The sequence below is a fragment of the Carassius gibelio genome, chromosome B13 (assembly GCF_023724105.1).
Source record: "Carassius gibelio isolate Cgi1373 ecotype wild population from Czech Republic chromosome B13, carGib1.2-hapl.c, whole genome shotgun sequence".
NCBI classification, from domain to species: domain Eukaryota; kingdom Metazoa; phylum Chordata; class Actinopteri; order Cypriniformes; family Cyprinidae; genus Carassius; species Carassius gibelio.
The window spans coordinates 26,903,388-26,921,619 of NC_068408.1; the positions used below are offsets into that span (position 1 = coordinate 26,903,388).

The following is an 18,232-nucleotide window of genomic DNA, read 5'->3' on the forward strand; positions in this document are numbered from 1 at the left end:
GAGAAACAGAAAACTCAGGGCTGGGCGGAACCAGCGGAGAAACAGAAAACTCAGGGCTGGGCGGAACCAGCGGAGAAACAGAAAACTCAGGGCTGGGCGGAACCAGCGGAGAAACAGAAAACTCAGGGCTGGGCGGAACCAGCGGAGAAACAGAAAACTCAGGGCTGGGCGTAACCAGCGGAGAAACAGAAAACTCAGGGCTGGGCGGAACCAGCGGAAATGGAGCAGAGGAAATGACTGGAGGAGGTAGGAGCGGGAGACTGAGAGGGTATACAGGGGAATCAGGGCTGGACGGAACCAGCGGGGAAACAGGAAAATTAGGGATTACCTCCATAGACCAGTCCATCAGATCCTGAACTTGCTCCATATGATCTTCAGAGACTGCATACAGCTCACCCTCAGTCGCAGGAGTGTGGGCAGGGCTTTCCTCCACGCCCTCGATCTCCACGAGGACTCCCACGATGCACGGTGTTGCCGGCTCACACACCTGGTCAGTCGCGCTCTCGAGATCCGGCTCCCTGTCAGTGGATGGCTCGGGCTCTGCGGCTGCGGTGGGCTCTGGCTCCGTGCGGCGTGATGGTGGCTGGCTGGTCTCTGGGTCGGGAGTGGGGCTGGCGAGGTCCTCTATGGGGCAGATGGTGAGAGATGAGCCATTTCTCGCCAGAGTCCACTCCACGAATGCCGCGAAATCCTCTCGAGGACCATCTTCGGACGACAACGCTCTGCATTTGGAGTTCAGGCTGGTGTTGTAGAAGGTGCAGAGCGCGCCGTCCGGGTAGCTGGTGGCATTAGCTAATAGGAAAAACTGTCTGGTATGGTCCTCGAGAGAACGTCCTTCCTGCTTCAGCAGGAGGATGAGGAATTCGGGACGATAGAGAGGATCCATAGACACTAAGAAAAGAAAAGACTGTGAAAAAACAAAAGCAAAACGGAGGGAAGAACACGCAGTTTTCTATTTTCTCTTTTGAGGTCGGGTCTTCTGTCACGGTTTTACGCTGCCTGAAGGAATACGGAGTCGAGGATAAACGGAATAAGGTTTTTAATATATCCAACACAGGGGATATCCAACATGGAGCACAGAGGTAGACACACGTAAGTAGCAAGTGGCAAATGAAGACCCGACCAAACAGAACTGAAAGGACAAGGCTTAAGTACAAAGGATAATGGGGAAACACAGGTGGATGGAATCATTAAATTAACAGGGACATGGAACACATGAGGAATAGAATGGACACACCTGGGAACTAATCAACCAAACACGGAAAGACGGAAACTGGGTCACGGGCAAAAACACATTAAATGAGTCCAGGTGTGTGACAGTCACAAGTTTCGGAAAGTTTTTTTCGAGTGTCCTTCATCCTGAGGGCACGTCTGCCGGAAGAGCGCGCGCTCCCGTATAGCAGAGCACTGAGAGCACAACAGACTTCACTGATCAGAGCGAGAGCGAAATGTCACAAAAGAAGTGTGTTTTTGGTTGCCAGGGCAAGACAACCCTGCACAGATTACCAAAAGAGAAATAGCATTAAGGGACCAATGGATGGAGTTTATTTTTACAGAGCATCAACGGAGTTGTGCAAGTGTTTTTGTTTGTTCCCTGCATTTCGAAGATGCTTGTTTTACAAACAAGGCCCAGTTTGACGCCGGATTTGCACACCGTTTATTTCTTAAGGATGCAGTCCCAACGAAAAAGGGTCACGATCGTGTGTTGGAACCGCATGCGGTGAGTAAAACTGCTTCAAATATCTCCGTGTTATTAACTTAGCTATCGATGCGTAAGCACATCAAGTAAACAACATGCGATGTTGTCATCAAACTGCACTTTCCACATGTACAGCTTAAAAAAAAAAAGACGACATAAAGTGGTACTTAGTCATTTTCCAAAACCGCTAAGCAAATATTTACAGTTTCAATACATACCACATAGAGACGTAGTTGCTGTAGTCGTTGCTGCTGCTGCTCTTGTTCAATTTCAGCCTCGGGATCTGATTCTGGATCATAAATGTATGGCTGAATCTGACTGTTAGCCATGGTTTGTTTTGGATGATGTTTTTTACTTGACGTAATGTCATGTTTTTTTCCTCACGGTAATGTTACAGCTTCCAGACGCTCTCAACTCAAAAGCTTACGCGCGTTTGTGATTTTTTTTTTGCTCCGCCCACACATCACGCCTCCAGCCACTCGTGTTTTTCCGGGAAAAAACGGTACAGACTAACTTTCTCTTATGAATATAATAAAACTAAAGACTTTTTGGAGATATGAAGGATGCAGTACCACTCTATAGGTACTCAAGATTAACAGGATATTGAGTGAAAATGAGCATTTCACCCCCCCCCTTTAAAAAAGCATGTGGACAGGTAACAACTTAGTTTTGTGTCAGAACTTTTACACTTTCATTCATAAATTCACCCCGTCTGTGTTTGAGAAACGATTGAATCGCGGAATCCAGTCAAAAATATATATGTATAAAGCAGAACGACACCGAATTTGGCTATTTTTGAATGAAAACATCTATATTAGGGCTGTAAAATGAATCAAATATCGATATGGACTTGTGTATATGAATATAAAAGTTAAAAGATACTACAATTTTTCTACGTGTCTCTGGGAATGAGCGCTCAATATGTGCATTTTTGTCATACATATACACATGTTCGCAGTGTTTTCCCCCACTCCGGCTCCGCCCTCGCCACACCCCCAGATATGACTAAATGCCGACTGTATGTATAGCTGGACGCTTCTGTCCATATTAGGAGTTTCCTGGTATGAGGAGACTGTCCTGTCTCTTTGCGTTTAAATCTATATGTATTCACACCAGCTCTTGAAAACGTCTATGCGAACACTGAAAAAGTGCGGGGGATGAATTTCCATGATGATAAAAGTGGGGGGGGGGCACGTCTCGTGCGTCCCCCACGTAATCTACATCCCTGTTGCATACATAACAATAATGAATATTTATGAAAATAAATGAAGGCAATACAGCTTTATGACCACATTCACAAAACATTAAATTTTTTATATCTGAAATTTAATCCACAGAAAAAGTGCCCTCCAAGAATGATTATTAACCGCATAAACCCTTGTAATTTCTTGTGGTGTGAATGCACTGAAGTAAATTGTAATTAAGAAATAATGTTTTTCTTTCTGATTAATGACAGTATATACTGTGGATGTCACAGTCAGACCCATGGCAGCTGTGACGCTCGCCTACTCAATTACTCTGTTTATTTATTTATTTGTTTGTTTAAAGATAATTGATCAGGTCATGACACTTGTATTACTTCCGTAAGGCAAAAATGTTTATTTTTATTTTTTTTATTTTTTTAACTCAAATTCTGGGTTCAGTCTGTTTTACTAGTTTCTTTGTCAAATTTGTCAGTAGTAGTTTTTCTATTTCTCTTATTGCAGACAGGTGGCGCAGTTGCACAGTCCACAGTGAGAAATCTGCAGTTATAAACTGTAACACATTTACACATGAATTTAGCTTTATGCAATAACCAACATACTATTTTGAGAATCAGATAGAAACAATTAACAATTTAGATGCAATGGCACGAAAATGAAAATGATGAAAGGAGGCCATCATGACCCCCATCATTACCTGGGAGAGAAGCGCCCAGGGGCATCTGACCTTCACAAAACATTAAAGGACAAATTAATCTTAACTATTTTAATTTTGTAAAAGCCAACTCAATTGCTCAAAATGGTCATCTGAATGTCCCTAGGAATTTTTTTTTTTTCATGTTTACCTGACACACACACACACACACACACACAGACACACCCCAGTAATACTCTTTTTTTTTTTTTTTCAGACTATTTCATCTGACATGGAGGTAAGCTAAAGCTAATGCCACCAATTTACTCTCACTCAACTCTAATATTTTGGGGGCCTTTTGCCGAATATTAAGTAAGCCATCTTACCTCAAGGGTACAACTTTACCTGTACACTTCAGGAAAAAAATAAATAAATAAATAATAGTAGTAGTAGTAATAATAATAATAATAATAATAATAATAATAATAATTGTATATATATATATATATATATATATATATATATATATATATATATATATATATATATATATATATATACCTCAGATCTAAGTTAATTATTCTACCCTTTAATCGGCAGTAAACAAATATACAAACTTTTAATTTTTAATGTAATATAAAGACAAAAAATATATTAAGTATATATATATATATATATATATATATATATATATATATATATATATATATATATATATATATATATACATATAAAATGTACGTTTAGAAAAAGAAAACGAAAAGAAAAAAAAAATGATGTAAAAGCAGTGCAATCCTTTTTTTTTTTTTACTTTTTGTTGTGTGACACAATACAGGCACTTGATGCAAGGTTATGTGATGATTGCAGTATACCGAAATGATGAATATTCATCAGTCACTCAACACTTGGGTGGAATGTTGTGGATCCACTTCTGGTCTTCTCACGGGATCTATTCTATTCTATTCTATTCTATTCTATTCTATTCTATTCTATTCTATTCGCCACTTATGACAGCGTCTCGAAGAGCAGTAACATTAGACAATACAGTACCAAACAAGAAAATATATTTCGTTCTCTTTCGCCTGACGTAATGCGTGTAAAGTTTGCATGACGCACTTCCGCAAACTTGGAGCGGAAGTTGTGTTGTTGTTGTGTCGTGGGGGTTGAGCCCGCCGGTTCGAGCTATTTATGATGCCTCGCTCGCTCTCTTTGTGTTTATATTCTGTGTGAAGTGGCGGGCTGGATGGCGTAGTCAGACGCAGTGTTTTTTCGTCGCATGTCGTTATTTCAGGGTTTGGGCAGGGATGGACTCGCTCTTTGGGACCGCGGCGAACAACGGAGCCTCCGGCAGAAAAACCGCCAAAAGCGGCAGCAAAAAGTGCAAAAACCGCTCAGCCAGATATCCAAAAGCAAGCAATAATCCGCCTTATCTACCTCCAGAGGTGAGTTTGCTCAAACACATCTGTCTGTTTTACAGCAAGCCGTCGACTCACTGCTTCCGTTTACCGCGTTTACTAACTTCTTTATTTAGATCTCCTTCCGACACGATTATATATTGTTTATATGTCAGGGCTTGTAACTGTAAATACAGTGATGGTGGGTTAAGCATTGTGCGATGAAATGTTGATAACAAACTGTAAAGGTCATTATGTTGTATAATGTCAATGTAGTAACCTCTTGGAGGTTTGAAGATACGTGTTAGGGTTATTACTGTAAATGTGCTAATAATAAGACAGCTGGAACATGTTAAAAGTAGCCTCTCTAGCAACTCAAAAATAGCTGAGCTCATTTCTACCCTGTAAACATTATAATTAACATGAACTGGATAACAGAAACTGCAGCATAATGCATGTTTGATAGCACAAAATATATAAATATAAGGAAATGTAACACAAAAATGTTGGAAATGCACCTCATACAAAGTCATGTTATTTACTAATAAAATAGAATAGAAAGAAGGAACAAGACGTGTTCCTCCAGAGATGAGAGAGGAGTGTGATGAATCATTATTGTGTTTGTGGACTGATGAATGCTGATTCAGTCAGTAGTTAAACTTGTTGATCTCGATCTTTAGTATTTGATTCAAAACAAATGAATCATGTCTAGGGCTGTGTCCAACACCACGCTTTTGTTTGTTTTCTTGTTCATGTTGCCTGTGCTTCTCAAATGTGATTTAACGCAGTGTGTCTGATCTCAAACGAGGGTTCGAGTAGTAAGACGTGTATAGTAAGAGTCTATTCTGAATGAGCCAATGAATGTGTTGACTTTGTTAGCGGCGTCAGCGCAGCTCTTTCTCTTCTTTGTGTGTTGAATCCTGACCTGTGTGACTTTGAGCTCGGTTCAGCATTAACCCTGTCCTGTCTTTTGTTTCAGGCTGAAGAGGGAAACATTGAGTACAAGGTAAACCCCTGCACAGATATTCACCAAATATATCACCGAGCGCCTCAGATTTGGACATGAATGTTTGTTGAAAGAATAGGATATCTTGCATTGCTTTTTATTGATGCATAGGTTACCCATAATGCACTGTAAGTAGCCAGCAGTCTGAGTGTCTCCAGTGTTAATGCATGCAGCAGAAGATTAGCAGAGCTTTTTATACACTACAGCTGCTGGCAGCAAACAAACCGTGCCGACACTCCCATCATTACAGCAGCGGCGGTGTAATAGCTGTGTGTGTTGTGTGTGTTCAGCTGAAGCTGGTGGACCCCACGCAGTACCGCTTCGAGCACCTGGCCACACAGATGAAGTGGCGTCTGCAGGAGGGCCGCGGCGAGGCCGTGTATCAGATCGGGGTGGAGGACAACGGGCTGCTGGTGGGCCTGACGGAGGAGGACATGAAGGCCTCGCTCCAAACCCTGCGCAGGATGGCTGAGAGGTACACACACACACACCGGCCTCAGCTCACACTCCTTCTGCATGCTAATATTAACCTGACAAACTCATCTGGTCTCATAGTCGTCAAATCAGATATCACAGGAGCCTGCATTCTGGCCTCAAAACAGTTACAAGAGAACGTTCTCATGCAGTCATAATCATGAACTTGTGAAATGTGTGTCCATCTGAGTAGTATTAATTGTGGTGCATATACATCTGATATCTGATGTGCATATATATAAAAAATCCAAAGAGCTTGAAATGTGACCTCAAAAAGTAGTATAAATATATGAAATAAGTTCACTTCATTACTGTCTTAATGCACTAAATGCACATTTAAAAAGTGCTTCATATTAATTTTAAACATAGTGTGTTATTTTTCATTGAAAATAATATATTTGAACTGTACTAAATTGCAAATAATTGTGTAATTACAAATGTGTTAAATACATGATAATGCAAGTTTCAGTGAAAAGATATTAAGAGATATTATAGTTTATCATAAATGCCTGTCAGTACTTTCAGCAGTACTTACTTTAACCATATTTCAAAAATAATATGAAATTACATAAAAGATGTACTTAAGTGTGTCAAAAGCACTCTGAAGTTCATCTAATTGCATTTTACATGCGTTTAATGTTTAATTGAATTGCAGTTGAGTTTTCACTGAAGTCTGTTCCTTTAAAGAGTGTTATTTCAGTCATTATCTTCTGAAGTGTGCTTGTTGTGATGAGAAGGCTGCTGTGTTTGTGTCCGGTTCGGTGATGTGTGTGTGTGTGTGTGTGTTCAGGGTGGGGGCAGACATCACAGTTCTCCGAGAGCGGGAGGTGGATAACGAGTCGGACGAGTCTCACAGGATCGCTGAGGTGCTCATCAGGAAAGTGCCAGATGATCAGCAGGTAAGTGATCGTGTGTTGAGTGTGTTGTGTTCCTCTGATGTGTCGGATGCTCTCAGGTGTGTGTTAATGGTGTTACGTGACGCGTCTGCAGTTCCTGGACCTGCGGGTAGCAGTGCTGGGTAACGTGGACTCAGGGAAGTCCACTCTGCTCGGTGTGCTCACACAAGGAGAGCTGGACAACGGGAGAGGAAGAGCACGACTCAACCTCTTCAGACACCTTCATGAGATCCAGACCGGACGCACCTCCAGCATCAGCATCGAGATCCTGGGCTTCGACAGCAGAGGAGAGGTGAGGGCTGACCAGCTGTGTGCCTCAGACGACTGAAGAGTTGTTTGTGCTCATTTCTACAATAACATGACACGTTTCATTGTTGCTTGGCTGCTGTAAACAAACTGAGCTCAAAATGTGCCTAACCCCGTTTATAACAAGTCCTTACTTGCTTGGACTAGTTTGGGACGTGTCCCGATTTGTATTTTTGAGTATCCTTTCACTAAGAACTGCCCACTAACTTCACCCCAAAAGTGTATGATGGATTCATGGTTGCGGTTGCCAGATGTCAAGAGATTAAATCCCCATTTGGAGTTATTTTCATAAATCAAAACGTATTGCACATGTATTACACACACACACACACTCTCTCTACATTAGGAAAAAGAGCTCATGAGCTTAAAATACATGTCAAACTTATAAGTCATTTACTAAATTTGCGGGCAAACCATGTGAGTTGACTTGCTTTTAATTTGTGCTAATGTGAAATTGCAATAATTCAGATTAAATGTAAAGTTTGTAAGCATTTCACGCAGCTGTAGGTTATCATCAGCATTAAACGTGAACATCTGTCTGTTCTCATGTAGGTGGTGAACTACAGCGAGTCCCGAACGGCGGAGGAAATCTGCGAGAGTGCCTCTAAAATGATCACCTTCATAGACCTGGCGGGACACCACAAGTATCTCAAGACCACCATCTTTGGCCTGACCAGCTACTGTCCAGACTTTGCCATGCTGGTGGTCAGCGCCAACACCGGCATCGGTAAGATCTTCCAGCTCGTCTGACGCGGTGCCAGTACGCTGCTGTTTGCTTGAGCCTGTTTATCTCAGATAGTGACAGTCTGATAAATGTCAGGTCACAAATAGACCTCATGATGTTCTGACACGTCAATCCTGTTTTGTCAAATCAGCTGTTCTCCTGGATACTCAGTGATCCTAGCATATGATCTTATGTAATGCAGAGCGTCGCCCCCATTCCTTCGCTCTTCCATACCCCAGAATACCTCCGGGCTGCTCTGGTCCTGGACCACAGTGAGTCTTGAATGAAAGTTTAGGGAAACTAGAGACGTGGCAGTCTAGTTGTGACTGCAGGCCACAGGGCCGCCCATCTACAGCCTGTAATTTACTCCTGTCCTGGTTTAATATGAAGAGACGGCTGTAAGCAGGCCATCTGTAGGTTAATTACACTTATCCCATACTCTGTCTGAATACTGGATTCTGATTGGCTGGCAGGTATCATGCAGTAAAACTGTTTATTGCACTGTATATAGTTCGAAGTCAGTTTAATCTCCGTTCTGTATGAATGCACTGCTTTAACTGATGCACACACACACACACACACAGAGAGCTTGTGAATCAGTAGATCGTGTACAGTAATTCGGTCACTGGTAAGTTTCCTGACTGAATTAGATGTGTTCATTACCTGTCTAGCGATACCTGTTTGTTAAAAAAAGAAAAAAAAAAAGTTTGTCTTTTCAAATCTTCTATCGCGTGTCATTATATTTATCATGTTGACTGAATAAACAGCTTTTTAGAGGAAACAGCTTATCATTTAATGAATCAACAGCCTATCTGCTAATGTCCAACATGTTTTACACTAAACAATACTTTTGGATTTAACTTAGAGTTTACTACAAAAAAAATAGGTCCGTCCTCGACAAAGTATTTTTCTGGTCGACTAGTAGTCGATCATTTGAAGCATTAGTCGACTAATCACAGGTTTATTAATAAACTATTTAAATGATTATAATGAGCCTTTAATTGCCTACGAAGCCTAATAAGCGCTCAGGCACACTCATAACACTTCCCACAGCGCTCCAGCAGAAGATAATGATTATGAATGTGTCAGGGAAAGACATTAACAAGGCTGCATTAACATTTTAATGATTCACTTATAAACTAGTGTTTTTGGTTTCGGTTCAAGAGATGAACTCAGCGACACTGACTCGTCCTCTCTGCAGTACTGGATGTGTTTCACATGGATTACATAATCTGAGGATCTTTGTCTTCCATTTAAATTGGTTCATTTGAAAGGACACATTTCACTCTCTATGTATAGATCGATTTTTAATGTCTGTAAGGCAGAGACGTTCAGGCGTTCAGGGCAGAGGGAAAGAGAGAAAACACACACTCACAGACTGGAGTAAGACCATACGTGTGTTTAACCGAAGTACCTTTCTTGGTTCGACTTCAATCATTGTTGAATCGCGATCATTGTTTGATATCAAAGCACCGCGAGAGCTACAGAGAGCAGATGGCCCGCATGCTTCTAATCTCTCGCAGTACTGTGAAGTTATACGTCCATCGCTCTGCGTTCAAATCAAATACACCTCTGGCCTTTGGGTGGGCACTATAACGGTGTGAAATAAATGTTGCTGTACCATTATGAATTCAAATTTTGCATTCGATTTGTTACTCTTCACAAATTCAAACACATACGACGATAAAGAGTCGAGGCCGAATGTTTTTGTCCTCTGTGCAACGCCACACTTCACAGGCATTAGTCCTTCATGCACATCTTTGAAGGAGAACATGATGCCCCGTCTGCAACACGACTCCAGCGTGCTTAAATTATGCAAGAGCAGACGGAGGCGGCGGTGTACAGTGTCTGCTGCGCCTCTCAGAGTTTGACTTTCCATAAACAAATCCAGGCAAACACAGGCACGTCCAGCTCTCCAATCATTAACCTCAGAAGACGGCTGGACTTTGGACAGATTTGACTGCTCTGCCACACAGGCAGCTGGGAGTTTGAGGAAGGCATGTCAGTGACACTCGACGCCTTGAGCTGTCAGATGACTTGCTAAGGCTTATCACACGCCACATGAGTCTCATTCTGATAAGGGTTTGGCTGCCGAGGCCATCAGCTGGACGAGACACAGCAAACATAAACACTCCTGACTGACTGAGTCCCATTAGAGACCAACACGGCTGACTGAGCTGATGCTGCTGTGTCAGTCAGGCTGATCAAACACACACACACACACACTCTGTTACTGAACACTGGACGTAATCCTCAGATATGAGTGTTTCACTTGAGCATATCGCTGGGATCCCTGGCTCAGTGAAGCTTGATTAATTACGCTCAGATGTTATGTCTCTGTAAAGGGGTCAATTCTCAAATACTGACTCTAAACGGAATTAAAATGTTGGATGCATTTGATTTTAAAGTACTGTGTAATAGACGGCATCTAGGAGTAGGTTCAGAGTAATATAGATATTACCTAGTAATGTAATTGCAATAGAATGTAGTCGAGTGTCCTTTATTTCTATAGTGCTTAATATAATACAGATTCGCTTCTAAGACGAGGCGAGACAAAGTAAGCAGCTGTAGTGAGAGAGTGGTGTTATTCAGCTTGAGAAATCATTAAACTGAACCCAGTGCATGGTATGTACATGCAAAACAGAACTATAGAATACAGCACTGCCAAAATATTAATAATAATTAGTGCTGTCAAACGATTAATCGCATCCAAAATAAAGTTAATACATGATATATGAGCATGTACTGAGTATTTTTATTATTTATAGATAAATACTAACACATGCATGTGTGCACATTTAAGAAAATATGCTATTTTTATATATTAAATATAACATCTATGCATTTAGCAGACGCTTTTATCCAAAGCGATTTACAGTGCATTCAGGCTATACATATTTGTTTTTAACAGTTTGTGTGTTCTCTGGGACTTGATTTGGTTTTGATGGCTATAGGCAACCCCACTTAAAGATACATACCACCACCTACAACCAGACACCAGCATAACAGCTGACAGAAAATAAATCATACACCATATCCTTAAACACTTCCCGCACTCAGCAGAACCAGACTGAGATTCCTGAAGGGGGCCTTTTAACCTCTGGTCTCCACAGAACATCCTAATGTCAAGGAATGACACAGAAACTGTCTTTTCTAGATATAAATGGACCAAAATGAATTCAAAATACTTATAAATGAATCAGTCCATCGCTTCACGCCATATTCATTTATATGTAACCCACACATTTGACTATCATGTTATAATCACTTATTGTGTGTGTCTTTTAATAACTATGGGATAGCTTAAGGATTCAGAAAATACCGTTTGGCTAAAACAAGTTTATTCTGTTTACCTACTTTTCAGGATTGGGGAAATATGTAATTTATCAAACCACAGTAATAAAAACACAAACAAAAAAAAACTGGCTTGGAAAAAGATAAAGGTGATCCACAGAAGTTCTTACAGGGAATGTAGCGATCATTAATACCTGGATTTTAAAACTATTGCCAATTTTGTAGACAGTTATCATATACTTATAGATCACACCGAACACAACAAACTTGCACAGAAAGAGACATCTGAAAACAATGTTATAAAATTGACTCAAAATATCAAATATTGTCTGATTTTCTCCGACTGCATGGAATCCTATTCTTAAACAACAACAACAAATCTGAGTCTGTGTGTTTTTCTCTGCAGACTGGCTCTGATATTCAGAAACTAGTATCTGCTCATCATTTTGCAAATCAGGGACACCTCTGCGGTGTAATGCAGCCGTTCAGAGTTAGCAGTCACAGATGTTTCCAGTGGACTACACTGTTCTGTGTGTGGTTCTCTAGCTTGCTTGCTATTAATATCTCAAACTAAAACTCAATATCTTTAAAGAAGTGCTGCCACAAACCTGGTTTTGATTCCTGGAAGTTCATTTTCACTGGTTACTTTTAATTGTTTAATTTTTTTGTGTCCAGTGTGTTTCAGTATCTAAAGATGCAATACTGACCAGATCAGAGTTTACAACGGAAGTGAAGCATGCATTTGGACATTTGTTGTTCTCGTTGCTCTGCCTCATGTCTCCATGTAAGACACTGTCTCTCTTCTCTCAGCGGGGACGACCCGAGAGCACCTGGGTCTGGCCATGGCTCTGAAGGTGCCCATCTTCATCGTGGTGAGTAAGGTGGACCTGTGCACCAAAGGCACGGTGGAGCGCACCGTCCGACAGCTGGAGCGCATCCTCAAGCAGCCGGGCTGCAACAAGGTGCCCATGCTGGTGTCCTCCACAGACGACGCCGTCACGGCCGCACAGAAGTTTGCACAGTCACCCAGGTACAGAGTTAGACAGAGGACACAGCCGTGATGTTTTACTGATTTGGCTCTAAAGTCGTCTTCCTCGTCCTCCGGCAGCATCACCCCCATCTTCACCCTGTCCAGTGTATCAGGGGAGAGTCTGGATCTGCTGAAGGTCTTCTTTAATATTCTACCTCCCCTCAGCAACAGCAAAGAGCAGGAGGAGCTCATGCAGCAGCTCACCGAGTTTCAGGTACAGCTGTGCACTTCATACAAGGCCCTCATTAACCATATCCAGCATGATCAAGTTCTCTAAACATTGACTGAATATTGAAGAACTTACATTTGAAACCAGTTATTTGTTTGTGTTTGAAGTCATTAATGGCTGATTCTGATGATGTTCTGATGATGCTGTGCATCCCTGAGTGCAAAGTATTTCCAGGACTCAGATAATAGCTGGAATTAACTAGAACTTACTCTTTTATTTCCATGTTTCTAACCCAGCACTATTGTGTTACTGATTATGAATGATTATCAACCCAAATTGGGGAAAATCATCCCAGCTTCTTTACCAATCAAACAAAAGCATTGTGTTTTCAGTGTCCGTCTCGTTCATGAGTGTGTGTGTGTGTGTGTGTGTCGTGATCCTGTAGGTTGATGAGATCTACACCGTGCCAGATGTGGGGACAGTAGTTGGTGGGACTCTTTACAGGTGCGTCCTCGTCTCTTTCCTCTTGTCTCTGGCGTCCAGTGAGACGATGTTCATGATGTAATAGAGGTGTGACACTACACAAACATGATGGTTTGGCACGCACCTGGGTTTGACATCACTGTTTGGTATGGCTTCGGTACAGCAGGAGGAAAAACTGTCAAAGAGTGCCAAAGTCACATTTATTGCTTGAATTTGAAAGATAAGTCTTTGGTCCGTGCAGTGTTTAAAACACACAGGATATGTGTGACTCTCTGTGTGTGCAGCGGGATCTGCCGCGAGGGCGAGCAGCTGGTGGTGGGACCCACAGACGACGGGGAGTTTCGTGAGCTGACCGTGTGCAGTATCCAGAGGAATCGCTCCGGGTGCAGGGTGCTGAGAGCAGGACAGGCCGCCACTCTGGCGCTGGGAGATTTCGACCGGTCACTATTACGAAAGGTGAGCTTAGAGGCCAATGAGACGGACTGGGTTCAACAGTGAGCTGTTACTCTACAATCATTGAGTGTCCATAGAGAATGACTTGTGTAAAGCGTATAAAGCTGTTGTTTTCTGGCAGGGAATGGTGATGGTCAGCCCAGAGATGAACCCCACTATCTGCTGGCGCTTTGAGGCTGAGATCGTTTTACTCTTCCACGCCAAAACTTTCCACAAGGGCTTCCAGGTGACGGTGCACGTGGGCAACGTTAGACAGACGGCCACGGTGGAGGCTCTGCAGGGAAAGGTGAGACTTCTCCATCTGTCTGACTGATAGAGGACTGGATAAACTGTGTCTGTCAGTACTAGATGTTTGTGTATCTTTCTAGCTTCTGTAGATAGTTAAACAGCTCGTTAGCTGTCTGTCGTTGGTTTGTCCAAACACTTGGAGGTGTAGGATCCAGTCTTCTTGGGAAGTTCATTTAATGAGTAGTGAAGCCTGAGCACATGGACTATCATCTGGCTCATTTTTATGAAATCTGCTGTGTTTCATTTGGTCAGAGCAAGATGGAGATGTACCTTTTCTACATAAAATTAAAAGTTTTTATTTTGTTTTTATGAGATAATTTTTTTTTCTTATGTTGCTATTCAGTTTAACAAGGTGCTGCAAATTGGATTTCTTGGCCTAAATATGCTTTTGCAGTTGTTTATTAATATCATATTGTTAACTTTAAATTAAAAAATTGTGAATAGTCTTCGTTGGGTCCGTGCATTAGCTCTTAAAGTGACAGTAGCCTGATATAACAGCTGCTTCTGTGTCCTTAATGTTGATCAAACAGCAAAAGACAGAGAAAATCACTGACTGCTTCTGACTGAGTCATTTTAGTAGCTTTAATCTGAATCAATATATATTTACATTTAATTACAGTATCTGTAGTAAGCTGTTTCTTGTTAGACCCGAAGCCTTCGAACAGATACGCCTGAAATAGTGCTTTATTGTGTCTTATGTGTGCTATTGCTGGTAATGATATTCTTCACTTATTAAATCAGTCCCCCTCCTCCAGAAAGAGTCTGTCTGTATCAGTGAGAGATCTGTGTCCTCCCATCTGTCTCCTGCAGGACGAGCTGCGCACCGGAGAGAAGGCCGTGGTGCGCTTCAGGTTCATCAAACACCCCGAGTATCTGAAGGTGGGCGCCAAGCTGCTCTTCAGAGAGGGAGTCACCAAAGGCATCGGCCAGGTCACCAAACTCCAGCCTGCGTCACAGCACCCATCCAAAACAGCCCCGAGTCAGTCCTGTGAAGCTTGAACACGGCCGCCACTTCAGAGGAGCTTCGTCGCACAGACGTCCACTCGTCGTGCCTTTAACTCGGTTTACAGTCATCCAGACAGCACTGAATAACACTGTCTGCCTTTATAATCACAGTTATTCACTAACCAAAGGACAGAGATCAAGTTTAAAGACATCCGTTTAGCTAGTTTGGTCGTTTTTATTACCGATGTCAATGAAGAATCTCGTGGCAGCTACAGTCGTGAGTCAAATCATCGCTCTGCTGTACCAAACGCCAGAAAGCCGCCTCGCTGATGTCTTTTTATTTTAGCGTTTTCTAACGAGGTTTTTTACTCCAGCTTTAACAGCACAGGCTTTCGGTCTCTGCTAGAAGTCACCAAGTGTTCCTGCGTTCCTTGTGACGCTTCAGAAGTCGGCGTCTGTTTCCGCCTGCACTCCAGTAGCTCAGGAAAGCATTACGTTCACACATCACTGATTATGCAAAGCAGTCTGTATTCCTGCTCTATCGCGCTTTCTCTCTTGGGTCACTAGTATAGTGAGCCACACTGGTGCTAAGGCTTGTGATTGGTTGTTTTTAGATGTTTGTTAGCTAGCGCTGTCCTGTAACCATCGCATGCATGTTGGTCTCAGTACTGAAACACATATCAGGACACGTTCACGCTCCAGTTTCTACTATATCACTGTTCTGTGTGCAATTTTAGAAGTAAAAAATGTATTTGAACCAAAAAAAAAAAAAAAAGAGTAAATTTATATAGAATGTTCGGGAATTCTGGATGTTTTAGTTCCTTAGATTTCTTATGCATTTTTTGAGTGACGTCTCATTTTACACCGAATGTCACTTTTCTGGCTTTTCATGCTAATGTTTTTTTTTTTTTTAGAATTTTTAAAATATTTTAGCCTTATTTTTTTGGTGAATTTGAATATTTATGTACAAATTTGTTTGTATATTGTGATGTACATAAATAAAGTTTATTAAGGTTTACTCCTGACAGTGATCTCATTATTTGAGCTGGTCTCTTGAGCCGGTTTTCTGTTGATTTGGGCTGAAATGAAACAGGACAACTGATGATTTACATCTGTGTCACATCAGTTTTTCTGCTACATCGACCTCACTTCAGAATGATTTAAATTTGTATAAAATAATTCAAAGTGTGGGGGGAAATGTTTTTTTTCACTGTGGCACACAGTTAATAGGAAAACGCAGCTCCGCTCCAGTGCATGCACCTTCATCAGCACGTGATGTTTGCCCTCATACACAAAACACAAGCATGTGTACAATTAAACTATTTTTCTGACGGAGGTCCTCCTGTTCAGATAAATGGCTTGATCCAAAACAAACATCAAAATCAACACAAGACTGTGCCATGAACCCTACAGAAGATGAACTGAAGAGAAGCACCACTCTCTTGCCAGGTGTTCTCCAAATAAAGTGATAAAAGTGAAAAACCATGCAAATCCACTTTTACCAGATGTCTTTGCTCATATGTACCAAGGGGAGCAGTACTCCTGAGCTCAACTGTCCATCTCTCAAGAAAGATCTTGAATTTGTAGTTGTAGTTTCTGTAGTTCAAAATGACAAAACATTTCCAAAGACATCATGACATCCCAGTTTCACGCCGCTGGGAAGATTGCAGTGTTTCAGTCATGATGTGTTGCCCTCTAGTGATGTGAATGAAATAATGAAAAAACTATTCAAGATGTTGCAAGAGCCTTTTATAAGGAACCGTTGACCCCCAAAAAATAACATTTGCAGAAAGTGTCCTCACACTCATACAGTGCCTTGCAAACGTATTCATACAACTTCATTTTTTTCACATTTTGTTTTGTTGCTCCCTTTTGTTAAACTGTTTGAATTATTTTTCACCACATCAATCTACACTCCATACACCATACTGACAAAGCAAAAACATAATTGTCACTACTTCGTAAATTTATTAAAATAAATAAATCTGAAGTACATTGCATAAGTATTCAATATTTAGCTGAAGCGCCTTAACTTAACAGCCTCAAGTCTTAATTGTTTGCTGCAACAATCTTTGCTCAAAAGCATTATGATAGTTATACTGATCTGTCACTCTTCTCACCTCTTCACCTCTCAAGCTCTGTCAGGTTGGAGGAGAGCAGACACACATTTTCAGGTTTCTCCAGAAATATTTGATTGGGTTCAATCGCAGGCTGTGTCTGGGTCTAAGCCACCCTTGCTGTGTGTTTAGGGTCACTGTCCTGTTGACTGGGTTTAACTAAGGCTATCTTATATTTCTGTGCACTGAGCTTTTCTTCTACTCTGACGAGTCTCTCAGAGCCGATTTCCTGCAAAATAATGAGGTTCATCAGATCAGAGAATCTTGTTTCTCAGAGTCTGAGGGTCATTTAGGATTGAGTCTGGCCACACAAAGCTCAGACTGGTGGAGTGTTGCAGTGATGTTTGTCCTTCTGTAGGTTTCTCTTATCTACACGTATGAACCATCAGGCTCTCGGTCACCACTCGAACCAAAGCCCTTCTCCATCAGTCGCTCAGTTTGTCCAGGACAGCTCTAGCAAGAGTTGGTTGTTTCAAACTTCTCCTGTTAAAGGTAACAGAGACTACATGCTTCTGTGAGCCTTCAATGAAGCAGAATGCTTTTCTGAAGTCTTCCCCAGATGTGTGGCCTGAAACAAACCTACAGGCAGTTCTTATGACCTCAGGGCTTGGTTGTTACTGTTAGAATGATTATTAAGACGTTTGCATTTCCACATCATACCCATTTGACTGAATTTGCCACACGTTAACTTCACTCGAAGTCTAATAACATCTAAATGCAATATGAATGTCCCTGAGCTAAATTTCAACTGTCCCAGATAAGGGTATGAATACTTGTGTAGTGAAATCATTTAAGTTTTTTAATTTTTTTTAGGAAATTAGCAAAAATGCTGAAAACGTGTTATTTGTTTTACCATAATGGTGTATGGAGTGTAGATTAATGTGTGTGTGTGTGTGTGTGTGTGTGGGGGGGGGGGGGGGGTTGTAGTTTAACATAGGGCTGCAACATTACAAAACATGAAAAAAAGAAATAAATATTCGGGGGCATGAATACTTTCGCAAGGCACTTTACCAACAGGATGTAGAGGAGTTTGTTTCTTCATCAGATTTGTAGAAATGTATAATTGCATCAGTTTCATCAATGGATGCTCTGCAGTGAATGGGTGCCATCTGAATGAG

General features: G+C 41.5%; 1 protein-coding gene across 1 annotated transcript; it reads left to right on the plus strand.

Moving 5' to 3' along the window:
- The first annotated feature begins 4,621 nt into the window (after positions 1-4,621).
- LOC127969648 (GTP-binding protein 2) lies at positions 4,622-16,013 on the plus strand. The gene is made up of 12 exons (XM_052571700.1): positions 4,622-4,977; positions 5,909-5,935; positions 6,226-6,410; positions 7,200-7,308; positions 7,400-7,597; positions 8,164-8,338; positions 12,440-12,659; positions 12,738-12,873; positions 13,274-13,332; positions 13,596-13,767; positions 13,886-14,050; positions 14,863-16,013. The coding sequence occupies exons 1-12, from the start codon at positions 4,840-4,842 to the stop codon at positions 15,049-15,051; spliced, it is 1,773 nt and encodes a 590-aa protein (XP_052427660.1). The 5' UTR covers positions 4,622-4,839; the 3' UTR covers positions 15,052-16,013.
- Positions 16,014-18,232: the final 2,219 nt, after the last annotated feature.

Excerpts from the sequence above, each read along its gene's own strand:
- LOC127969648 (XM_052571700.1), top strand. The coding sequence starts at position 4,840 with ATGGACTCGCTCTTTGGGACCGCGGCGAACAACGGAGCCTCCGGCAGA. Across the intron at positions 4,978-5,908 it reads CGCCTTATCTACCTCCAGAG|GCTGAAGAGGGAAACATTGA; the intron begins GTGAGTTTGCTC and ends CTTTTGTTTCAG. Across the intron at positions 5,936-6,225 it reads AGGGAAACATTGAGTACAAG|CTGAAGCTGGTGGACCCCAC; the intron begins GTAAACCCCTGC and ends GTGTGTGTTCAG.